We start from the raw sequence: 13058 nt of genomic DNA on the forward strand, positions 1-13058 counted from the left end.
AAACTGATACAGATAATAGGGGATGGTGAATCAAGAAGGCAGTTCGTAGTCTTGGAAATTATCCATTAAAAATATCATAACAAATTAACGACCTCTGAATTTTTTGTACTAAAATATGCGAGAAACAGACGATGAAAAGCGAAAACTTGCTCGGAAAAGCATAAACAAGAAGAAGAGAATGCTCAAACGACAAAAAGCCAAACTTATTTCAGGAGCATAAAAGATAACCTTCTTTATGTATAGCCGTTTCGGTAGCGCCTGCAAAAACGATTTTTACCGTATACACAGTAAACACACTGTAAACACAGTTATTTTTAATCATACAAAGTGAGTATTATAACGATAAATATAAGATTAAATAACGTTCAAAATATTTAATTGGAAATAGGATAATAATATATTAGAAAATGGAAAATAACAGTATACGTAATTCTAAATATGGAAAAATTTCCTATCGTTATTTTCATGATTATATTGAATTGCATAAACTTTTTGTTTACACTTCTAACGCCATTTATGTAACATTATTTATTTATTTATGGCTAAAATTTTCGCAAGTTTTTACGTATGCATCGCCTTCGGAATTTGTTTTATCTAGAAGTTAGGTAAAAAAAAGTTGTTTAATATTTTAGGAACATTTTTCCATTTAAATTTTTATCTTATGTGTAATGATTTACAAGATGTGTCCTATGGATCCAAGACTCGATTGACCTATATTACTCATTTAAAAACTCATTCCCCCTCCTTACATCCTGAATACGCCTTAAAAATGTCATGATATCTCTTTTTTTTTGAGTAATCGTAAAGATAGACGGACAGGCGAGCGTGCAAATGAAAATGAACTAATAAAGTGACTTTATGAACAGCTATACTAAAATTTTTTTTGCAGCATCAATATTAAGCGTTACAAACTTGAATATTTTTTTGATGTCTCTTAAATAATACCATTACATAAACAGTATTTTAAATTTCTTCCTGCTGCTTCATTTTAACAATAATAATAATTTGAATATTTAAATGAACTCTTGAGCTCTGACTCATGATAAAATTACTATTAGATATTTAATAATTTTTAAAACATACAATAATGATGATTTAATTACTATCAATATTTTAGAACTAAAAAAAAGATTTGATAAAGATATTTTTGAACATTTAAAAATAGTTGTTGCAAATATATTAAGATTCCGTCTTGTACGATTAGTTGTAGTAAAAATGTCTCAACCTTTTATTAATTTCGTATTAAAAATTTTTATTTTAAATATTTTTGTTATATTAACTTCAAGTTTACTTGTTATACCTCCGGTTAACATTGTATATTACCAACCAGAACAAATACATATCGCATTTGGTGACGGAGTTAATTATGATTTATCAATTACATGGTCAACATTTAATTATACAAATCAATCAATTGTACATTATGGTTTAGATTTGAAAAATTTGAATAGTGTGAAATATGGTTCATCAAAATTATTTGTAGATGGTGGTCCAGAAAAACATTCACAGTATATACATCGTGTTTATTTAAAAAATTTATTACCAAATACGCAGTATGGTATGTATTATGATTTTTTAATAATTTTTAAGTGAATTAGCAAAGAATAAAATTGAAAAGCAGGAATTAAAAGTACTTATTCAAGATTGACATTATTACTGGTCATGTTATTGAAGTCTAAGATCTTATATGAATCCAGAGATCGAACTTAACAATTTAGATACATTACTGAAATATACTCTCAGATAACCAATTTAAGTTTGAAACAAAAGTTATTTATTTTAAAAAGATATGCAAGGATTGAGTAATACTAGGGATTTCAATAAAACTTTATAAATACATTTTTTGATTAAGAAAGTTTCAAAATTAAAAATCACAAAAAATTCCTAGCGATTTTTATTATTATTTTATCGTTCAAAGTTGGCTGAAAAATTGATGAATCACAAAGGTTATCCTTTTCAATTGGATATTTCTATATCAAAAAATCTAGAGCTTGTGATAAAAAACTATCTAAAATATTTAGACAATCTTGTTGTTTATAATAATACCATAAAAATATAAGGTTATATACCGATTATATAAAAACAAAATTTTAATTTAATTATGAGGTCATAGAAGATCCATCATTTGATAAACAGAGACGACTATAGGTAGAGTATTGATGATTGAAGGGCGATATCTATATTATCAAATTTATAAGCATCACTTGCACACAATATATAAATTATATATTTTTAGTATTGTAAAGCTAAAAATAAATCATTACTTGACTACAAAGCATGCATTTGGTTTATATGTATGTACTGTGCAATAAACCAAAACTTTTTTTACAAAGCTGTGGGTTAACAATCACCTTAACTTGGGCTTCTAAACTTTCTTCTGTGTCTTTATGCTTTCATTTTGCACATAAAAAACAAAACAAACTTCAGTAGCTTAAATCTATAAATTTAGGACCGTAAGAGATAAAAATTACTATTTATTTGCAGTTTATCGATGTGGTAGTGACTTGGGATGGTCAGGACTTTTTCGCTTCACTACGACACCAAATGGTACCGACTGGAGTCCACGATTTGTAATTTATGGTGATTTAGGTAATGAGATTAGTGTTTCATTACCATTGTTACAACAATATGCCCAAAGTGGTTACATGAATGGTGTGGTTCATTTGGGCGATTATGCATATAATTGGGAAGATGTAAGAACTTTTTATCATCTTAATTGTTTGTACACGGTTTGTTAATTGTGCTAAAATTACAGGATAATGGACGTTCCGGTGATGCATTTATGAATCAACTACAATCAATAGCTGCCTATGTTCCGTACATGGCTGTTGTGGGAAATCATGAACAAGCTTAGTGAGTATTTTTCATGGTTACAAAATTATAACTTCGCATTTCTAAAAACAAATTCTAACGTTTGCTTCTTCCCAAATTTTTTAGTAATTTTAGCCATTACCGTGAACGATTTACAATGCCTGGTAATACAGACAACTTTTACTACAGCTTTAATAAAGGTCCCATTCACTTCATAGTGATATCGACAGAACATTTCTATTTCGAAGAATTGAGTCCAAACTTAATGAAGTACCAATATGAATGGTTAATTAATGATTTAAATCAAGCACAAAAAGAACGAGACATACGTCCATGGATTATAATATTAGGACATCGACCAATGTATTGTACAAATATGGGAAACGAAGGTTGTGTCAATTACGAAACAGCTGTTCGTACAGGAGAATTAAATAAAACAACTGAATATGCCCTTGAACCGCTATTTTACAAATATAAAGTTGATTTAGCAATGTGGGGCCATGAACATTCGTATGTACGATTTTGGCCACTTTATAATTTTGAAGTATTAAATGGTACAAATAATTCTGACGCTTTTCATAATCCATTAGCACCAATACATGTTATAACAGGTGCAGCCGGATGTAAGTATCCAGAAAGTATTGTACCAAAAGCTGATATTTATGCATATCGAACCATCGACTATGGTTTTACTGTTCTGCAAGCGTTTAATAAGACCCATTTATATTTTGAACAAGTGTCGGCAATAAATGGTACAAAACAGGATAGTGCATGGATCATTAAGGACTCACCAAGTATTGAATACACGGTACTTAAGTCATAATTTTATTATTGTTATCGTATACATGTTGCAAATTTTTGAAAGGGTAGCGAATTCACGCTGTGGTGTATCAAAACCTCAGCCTTACGCTACGATAAGTGGTAGTATAAGTTTATTACTAATTTCATACATGATTTTTTTTTCATCGGCATACATGATTTTTCAGAAATCCATCAGCTTACAACTTTAACACTTGAAATTTTTCAGTAAATGCATAGTTACTGAGTTGTAAAACTGTGCATCCTTTGAAGTTTGAAGTATCTAAGACGAAATTTTGGATGAATTTCTTCTTTTTTATTTGTGCGAAGGGTATTTTAAATAAAAATAAAATTACAATATTACAATTTAAAAAAAAAAGCCATTTATAAATGAAAAATATATATAATGGGTTTGGTTTTTGTTTTCTTTTGCTTACAATAAAAATCAACAAACACAACCATTAATGTCAATAATTCCCTAGTAAATAATGTTCGCAATAAAATTTTATATCATTCCATTTCAAACAATAAGCTACAAAATTACTGAAGTCATTACATATTATTAAAACATTAGTGGTCAAATAACCAATTCGTTTTTAAACTAGGTTATATAGGATCGAACAAAAAAATTAAGTGTTTTTTGATTGATTTGAATAGGCAGAGATGTTTGGTTTATTAAAATACATGTCTTATCTCAAAGCATCTATGTTTCAGTGGCCATCAAGGGATTTTTGATCGTTTAAATAATGCATATTCAAATATGATTGTTTAGTTCGGAGCAGTGTTGTACTGCATGCATGTCGCTAGAAATTCAATATTTATCTAAATTACTCTATAGTTTAGGATAATTTTCTGAAGCCAATGCTAAAACCGCTAATTAAACACCCAGCAAACAATTTTTTGTAAAAAAAAGGTTCATTTACTATACTACTAGTCCCGCCAGAGACACAATTTTATGTTTGATTAATAAATTATGGCTCAATATTGACAAAAAGCCTCCTTTTTTATTATTGTTCCTTCTGTTATAACGCTACTATTCTGACGTAAGATTGAGTCTCTGGCGGATATACAAAGTCATACCGAAGGATTTTGTGTCAAAGATATTGTAAACAAGTGAAAACAAACAATTGACTGAGTTAATTGTTGAAATACCATGTATTGACAGTGTTGATTACTCTGTCACATGACACACATACAACTTATATACCCATATAGTACTACAATTTGCGCATAATATGTGCTCTCACGGGTAAACAGTGATGTTTACGAAAAAATGTTTCAATAAAAAGTTGTTTATTTTTTTATAAAGTATTTTTTTTATATTTAAACTTTTGTTCTATCTCTAACGGTTTACAAGATTGAGCCTGCGGACCCAAGACCTAATTGACATATGTTGCTCATTTACGAACTCGACCTCACTTTGTACGACTTGAGCACGCTATAATTCAGCTTGGTATCTCTTTTCGTTTTTGAGTAAACGTGATGGCAGACGGACAGACAACAGGCGACAGATGATAGACGACAGACAGGCAGACAGCCGGAAATGGACTAATTAAGTGATTTTATGAACACCTATACCAAAATTTTGTTCATAGTATCAATATTTTTAAGCGTTACAAACTTGGGACTAAGCTTTTTATACCTTGGTATATTTCATATACATGGTATAAAAATCACATATACCCTCCCTTTCTTAATAACCAAGTTATTCCTGATGAAAAAACACTTTCTTTTCATGTCCCAGCCTGCATGATATAGAGAAATTTTCTACTGTCCAATCAAGCGGAACATTCATTAATTTTGTAAACACCTATCAATGTTAATTTGAAAATGTTTTTAATTGTGATGGAATCATTATTTAGAACACAACGTATCCATCTGGTTGTTTATTTTATCTTTGTTAACAAAAAATAAGATTGACGATATACAATTTATATTCATTTTGCAAACAAATAATGTAAATAGGTTAAATAATACACCTTCCACCATATTATCAAAGTACACACACACATATAAAAAATTAAATGTTGTTTATTAAATTTCAACCATATTCAATAATACCTTCCCACACACACATTCGATACCCTGGTTGTTATTATTTGTCAAGTATCGTTGAATAAATACACCCACCATTCACCCTTGTTGAAAAAAATAATAATTAATTGACATCATTATTTGATTGGTAGTGGATGATTCAATTTGAAATTAAAAATTAAACACTGGTAATGGATTTTTTCGTATCGACGATAATTTGTGTAGCTACCTTTTAGGTTTAACTCGCTTAAAAATGGTACTCATCCGCTAAGTAAACTCGTTTTTATACCTTGCATATATGTAATATGCAAGGTATACTAGGTTTAGTCCCAAGTTTTTAACGCTTAAGAATGTTGATGCTACGAACAAAATTTTGGTATAGGTGTTCATAAAATCACCTAATTAGCCCATTTTCGGTTGTCTGCCCGTCTGTGAACACGATAACTAAAAAACGAAAAAAGATATCAAGCTGAAATTTTTACAGCACACTCAGGACGTAAAAAGTGAGTTCGTACATGAGCAACATAGGACAATGGGTAAAGGTACGGTACCCATCTTTTAAACCGTTACAGATAGAGCAAAAGTTTAAATAAAAAAATATTCCTTATCAAAAAAATAAACAATTTTGGTTTGAAACATTTTTTCGTAAGCATCACTGTTTACCCGTGAGGGCGCAAAGTAGGCGTAAATTGTATAGTATGTATTATACGGGAATATCAGTTATGTATGTGTTTTCAATTAATATAAGCAGGAAACTAAACTTCCACTCCATCAGAGAAATTTTAATGTAATGTGAACATCTTCACACTTCTTCATGAGAGTCGGAATGTGTACTCAAATATTGCTAAACCGTTTATTTTTTCAACGATCTTCAGCCAATACAAATTATGATGGCTGTTCACAATTACATTTTTTTTAATTAAATTTAATTAAATATTTCATCGAACATATTTTAATATGGTAGCAATTATTGATTACTGTTTTTATATCAGCAGTGTCCATTTAATGACACAGAAAACATGAGTGTTATTAAATAATATTAAATTGAAAATTTAAAAACCCCCGACATAAAATCAGGTCTGACCGATTCGTTTGTTGTATTTGATACATAGTTAAGAACACCATCAATCAAATTACCAATCAAACAAAAACAAAACATAGCGTGGGCTCATCCGTTTAGGAGCTGGTATGCCATAGATAGACACACAGATCAACAGATACGCAGATACACAGATACAAAGATGCACAAATAAGTTAAACTAAAAACACCCATCTTTTTTGTCGGGGGTTAAAAATCAAATGTGATATGGGGTGACTAACATACTGATTATTACAATAGTAGTTTGTGTATTTAATAGAAAAATAGTCCGCCTGGTTATGTAACAATAGATATAATTAAATTTTTTCGACATAATACAAATGAGATCATAGAAAAATTGAAAATGACACAGATAAATGACGATTCTTAAAACAGAAGATTCAAAACCGTTTTACCAACCTCTAAATGTACGTGATGTTCAATTCTATGATCCACCGTATTTACCAGTTATTGAGCCTCTGGAGAATTACTAGAACCACTTTTTCTGTAAATAATCTAAAAAAATTTGATTTCTCTTCGACAGGTACCACATCCCAAGCTGCACTTTCGAATTCAGACAGCGGCAGTGTGAACAAAAAAGTTAATGGTGCGGTAAATTGATCACACTGTTGTCGTTTGGATAAGAACGAAATAACCGACTTAACCCACATTCTAAAATTAATTGTATATTCAGATGTAGTTTAAGAAATGAACAAAGATTAAAAATAATGATGTGGGTGGCCTCAGTTATAGACGTGGTTTGAGAAACAGAAGTGAAACCCCATTATTAATTTAAACAACGACAGTTAGCTCTATTATTTCTAAATGGGTGCAGTGAAATAAAAAACAAAGAACAAATGTAGTGAAACGACACGGGAAAAAAATTTTTCTGATCTAGGACGGGAACTGTAATTTCCCCAACCGTTATTGGTTTCATTACTCGGTAACCATTTAAAATACCATAAATTTCTGACGTCAACCATCATCTGGAAAATTGAATGTGTGGACCATAAGTGTTGCTATCACATAGCGGCTTGTTTATATTTCTGGCATAGTAGCGCCAATGATCTTAATATTAAAATCCAATTGGTTTTTTTATTCAAAAAAGAAAGAAAAAGCTTTATGATTGAAATAAATGTTATACACGTTTTCTCCATGTGGAATAACCTTAGGAACGAAATTGCGTAACATTGTTTGATAGAGTAATACATAACGTATTCAACAAGAAATATTGATTGAACGTTGGTGTTTTTTAAGCCACAATCCCTACGGTCAGATTTATAAGATAATCAAATTTTCGTTTAAAAAAGAAACATTATTTATTCACAGTGCAATCAACCACCCAAACATACGTTAGTCAAACTTATATTGGGTACATAAGTGTTGAAAAACACTTTGCCAAAATCAGAAAAACTATGCGTAATAAGTGAAATTAACAAAATTTAAAAAACCCCCGACAAATTATCGGCTATGTAACTCTAAACTCACACTTGCAACATATCTAGGACCAATCTCCATTAAGCAGACCCAATTTTGACGATCATCGCAATTTTTTAGTTTTTTTTTTTTGGGTACGGAACTACAGACGCACTAGAAACGTTAAGAACACTCTTCATTAATATACCATTAAAACGAAACCAAAAAATCAAAATCGATTCATCCGTTTAGGCGCTACGATGCCACAGGCAGACAGACAGACAGACACACACACAAACAGACACACACACATAGCGGTCAAACTTATAACACCCCTAGACCGGGGGTTAAAAATGTCATGTTTACGGCAGTTTTTTTTTTTTTTTTTTTTTTTTAAAATAAATGTTCTAAAGAAAGTCCTAAAAGAAAAACAAAGTGTTCTTTAATTATTGTAAGCAGAAAAGGTTTGAAATCAAAAATAATTTGTAAATTACAATGTGAGGAATCCCTACAAGAAGCTTAACTAGTTGAAAAATTTTCCGAGGAATGTTTTAAAATGAACTGAATCCCTATTAAAGATCAATTTCTGTAGGAAATCTGTTCTTTGACAAAAATGACAAAAACCGTATCTTTAAAAGGTTGTAGGTCGGTCGACAATTTTTTTTCTATCTGCCCATAAAATTTGGAGGTGCTAGCGCATGAAGAATTTGAGTCGCATAATTTTTAGCATTGGTGACTCGCTGATATTTACCAGACTATCTGTGTTCGTTGGTGGTCAATTCCTTTTAAACTTGTGTTAAAACTTTCATGAGTTATACAATATTTTTTTGTGTGTGCCTTGGATTCACAAAAGAAATAACAAATTTGTTTCTACCTTTTTTGGTTACTTATAGAAAGAAAATTTAATATAAATCATTATTATGTTCTCAGCATGTGGACATTTTATTAATGTATCCTTTATTGTATATCGAAATTACTAAGTGATGCGCTAACAAATTGCTAGAACCGATATGAATGAGTTTCTGAAAATTGATCCCAAACAAAATCTTAAAGAATGCACGAGGGCCAAAGCAATTTTGAAAAAAGGGCTTCATTTTTTTAAAAATAAAGTTGAAGTAATTCTAAAGCGATTCCGAAAATCGAGGGGGGAGTTGCGCTGTTATTTAAATAAATAAATGACTTCAAAAGTAGACATATTTAACAGTTGCAAACTGTAGATGAACTAGTGAATAAGGTAAAACTGATGTGAACATGTTTTAATGGAATTCAATGATCGTGTATTTGAACCATATCGTCCCCAGAAAATCTTCTAAAAATTCCATTATTACACTATCGACTATGTGTTATACTTTAATATCGAAGCTTACAATCGACCAAAATTTCTTATCAAAATGCTATTTAATGTAAATTTCAGCTATAGGTATATTTTTTGTTTATTTCCCATAAGATTTAAGTTTACCCTTTTATCTCAATTTATTATTTTGTACATTAAGTTTACAATAAACCTACGTCTTTGTATTCTAATGCCACATTCACATTTAAAATTGTTATAAATCATTTATGGAAGAAACACTCATTTATACAAATAATAAATGTGTAGATAATTTTTTGGCTGTTTACCAATTTCCCGAATGATGGAAGTATTTCGTCAACAACAAAATAAGCCTTTCACGCAAATAATGCAATATCAGGAAAGATATCAGTAGCGGTATCTATCGATGACAACGCTGAGACCTTTCAATAATAAAGAGAGAGCTCCTGAAGAAATCCAAAGAAATTTTATATCTCGATTTCGAATATTTTTTAATCTAAATTTATCTTCACTTTCTAAAGATTTTAAGTGAGTTGAAGAGACACAGCTTTTTTTCCTTGATGTGTTTGATCATTATATAATCCTTTTTCACCATAAAACCTTCAAACTTATAATTCGCACCGTAGAGGACTTATCATCATATAAATACTTAAATTATATAGCTCACTTCTTTTACTAAAGCAAATGAGCAATCCTATAGCAACAATTAGATTAAAAGCGTCACTTTGTTTGGGTAATCTTTACTATTAAAGTTTAAGTTCTTCTAAAAATTCTTTATTCAAGTATGAAGGATAAAACTATGTTAATCAGTGCCCTAAGTAAAACTCTTAAAAATTGAGTTTATTTCAATCAAAAATCTTATGTATATTCTATTTATATAAATAGTATTGTTTCATTTTCTACGCTTTGAACATTGCGTCGATACAACATTGTTTTTTCGAAAAGAAATCGACCGACTACTTTATACGGAACCTTTGAAATACCATTCACTTAATTTTTGTCGATTTGAAATAAATAGTGTTTTTATATTTTTTTCTTAGTTGAGAATGTATTCGGCATATAATTATATAAAAAAGCAATATGTGTCCCCATTACAATAACACGCTGACAAACTTATGTGTTTGGAATATCTAATAAATTCTTTACTGCCTCTGTGTACAATTACGGTAGGAGCAAGATTACCACTATACACCAGCGCTTCACGAGGTGCAAGGTGAGGTTTTGGTATTGCCTTTAAAGTATAACCCTCTCCTCGGTGGAATGTTAACAATCCTCATCTCACCTCGACCTCGGCGGAGGTAAATTTTGACTAGCCTCGCCAAGGTAAAACTATTTTGTCAAGGTTTTGACTTATTTTGCAAGAAGGTACATAATATGGTTAAAAAAAAACCTGTTAGAAAATAAATTTCTCTTAATGTTCATGACTACTCGATTGAAAACAATAAATTCAAAAAAAATTTGGCCTACCCTTACAAAATACTTTGAAAAATTCTTATTACGAAAACCAAAATGAATTCATTTTTATCGCATTACGGTTTAAAACTGTAGGGTTGGCGGCCCCTGGCATAAAAAGTACATACTATGTTTTCGTCAAATCTGTTGTTTTAACATATCTTAGTATAATAAATACTATTTTTAACCAATAACATTAATTTTAGTTATGAATTGTAGAAAAACGCTGTAATGCCATATGAAACCAGTTAGTGGACGCTCGATGGAGCATAGAAATAGTGAGAAAATAAAAACTTCATAGATTGCATTAAACACAAATAGAAAAAGATGACGATTTGTGATTCTATTTTCGCTGATGTAGTTCTATTATCTACCTTCTATCCTATATAACATTTTAATTTCCCTTATGTAGTTTTGAAGTTATATCCAAGAAGTAGCACTCTCTACGTTATTCAATATTATTAAGAATATGGAAAACTTTACAAGGACCTTGAAATGCTTAAAACCCAAGGACTTTTAAAAAAGTATTATGTTCAAGAAAATTCAAGTATCACAATTAATTGGAAATCTCCAAGAAACAGCTGAAGCACTTTAGTAGATTAAATGTGCTATATGAATAAACTCAGCCATGAGCGAAAAAAATCCAAAATTTGTTCTATTCACATCTGTTGTTTGCACATAGAAGTCGTGTGGCGTTCATGCTAGTTTTTACTGTCTCTGTTGACAAGTATTATTTTTTATCAATGTTTACGTAGTATACGGAGTAAGGTTGTGTAAGTGTGTAATAACCATCAATATACTTAGGAAGAACGCATTAATTTTGGATTACAGGCGAAAAGATAAGTTTTTATTTCCTCATAGATAGAATAATAGGTAGGCGTTATATTATTACGTGTGTGAAAGATTTTTTTCGTTAAGATAAAGAAAAAAAAACAACATTAAACAATTAAAAGTACTATAATTTACGAAAGTATCATTTTCATGAAGTGAGGAAAACTCGTTGAAAAATCAGCGATACCATCTTAAAGACAAATTTACTTTGAACTTTGGTTGTGAAAAAAAGACACACATTACTGTTTCTCGTGGGAGCGCAAATCAGGCTCAAATTATATAGTATGTCTTATACGGGAATATCAGTTAAATGTGTGTGTCATGTATGAATGTATGTTTGGCATTCTTTCTTTCCTTATATGACGTCAATTATTTGTTTTCACTTGTTTTTAGATTCATTTGATCAGACGTCATCGGATGCGTACGAAAACTATAAACCTAGTCACTTATTAGTTTTTTTTTTTCAATGTTTCTAGTTTGTTCATTACACCCATAACTGAAAATCAATATTTGTGGAGTAATAAATTTCTCGGAAGTACATAATGATTAAGTATTTTACTTCTTACTCAATCTTACTTCCACAATTTTTTTTATTTATACTCGCCTTCATCATCTACCATGTTAAAAATCTAGTACAGTATGATTTGTTAATGATGATTACAGGTTCATAATGACATAATCATATATATAAGTTTTTATGTGGAATATGATATTATTATTTAATAAGTTTGTCATTTTAAACTTTTGGCATAAGAGTTGGCAACTTCACGAAAAATTTAATTTTGAGACGACTGGTTTATGCATATTTCTTTTCTTATTGAAATTAGGTAGGGATGGATTATGCTTGGCACCTAAGACTAGTTGCGTTTATTAGCGCAAATTCCGTTTAATTTTAAAGTGGAAGTAATTTTTATATGATTTAGTTTTACAATTGAAGAATGTTATTAGTTAACGCAACTGCTCTAAAGCTCAAGACATCCCTTGATGGCATAGATTCATTCGTTTATAAGTTCATTGAGGTGAGAAATATTCGAATTTCAGCAATCGTAAAATGAAATTTCGCAAGCGTTGCCATAGCTGTCGTACCATTACATTAATCTAATAGATTATTATACCCCTAATATAATGGATAAATATAATAGTCGTACCATTAATATAATAGATTATATACCGTATTCTGTTATTGGCTGCAGAAATTCAGCTTTACAAAATAAGCCCATTAAGAGCAACAAAAAAACTATTTTCCAAATTTGGATCTGAGGCCTATTTTTGAGAGATACGGGTATGGCAAAAATTGATAAATTTGTTCATTCACTGACTATCATT

General features: G+C 30.2%; 2 protein-coding genes across 4 annotated transcripts in view; one reads left to right on the forward strand and one right to left on the reverse strand.

Annotated features, from left to right (window-relative positions):
- LOC123301121 (potassium voltage-gated channel protein Shaw-like) overlaps window positions 1-13058 on the reverse strand; it is a 128444-nt gene that overhangs the window by 26669 nt on the left and 88717 nt on the right. The gene's annotated exons all lie outside the window — the stretch shown is intronic.
- Window positions 1198-11180, forward strand: LOC123300349 (acid phosphatase type 7-like). Of its 3 annotated transcripts, none has more exons than XM_044882913.1 (5): window positions 1198-1558; window positions 2485-2693; window positions 2756-2853; window positions 2938-3619; window positions 11121-11180. In XM_044882913.1, the coding sequence occupies exons 1-5, from the start codon at window positions 1216-1218 to the stop codon at window positions 11151-11153; spliced, it is 1365 nt and encodes a 454-aa protein (XP_044738848.1). In that variant the 5' UTR covers window positions 1198-1215; the 3' UTR covers window positions 11154-11180. The 3 variants fall into 3 exon arrangements, with proteins under 3 accessions (XP_044738848.1, XP_044738850.1, XP_044738849.1); XM_044882915.1 differs by having other exon boundaries at window positions 11108-11150; XM_044882914.1 differs by lacking the exon at window positions 11121-11180 and adding an exon at window positions 3798-3906.

Source organism: Chrysoperla carnea, chromosome 5, assembly GCF_905475395.1.
Source record: "Chrysoperla carnea chromosome 5, inChrCarn1.1, whole genome shotgun sequence".
NCBI lineage: Eukaryota > Metazoa > Arthropoda > Insecta > Neuroptera > Chrysopidae > Chrysoperla > Chrysoperla carnea.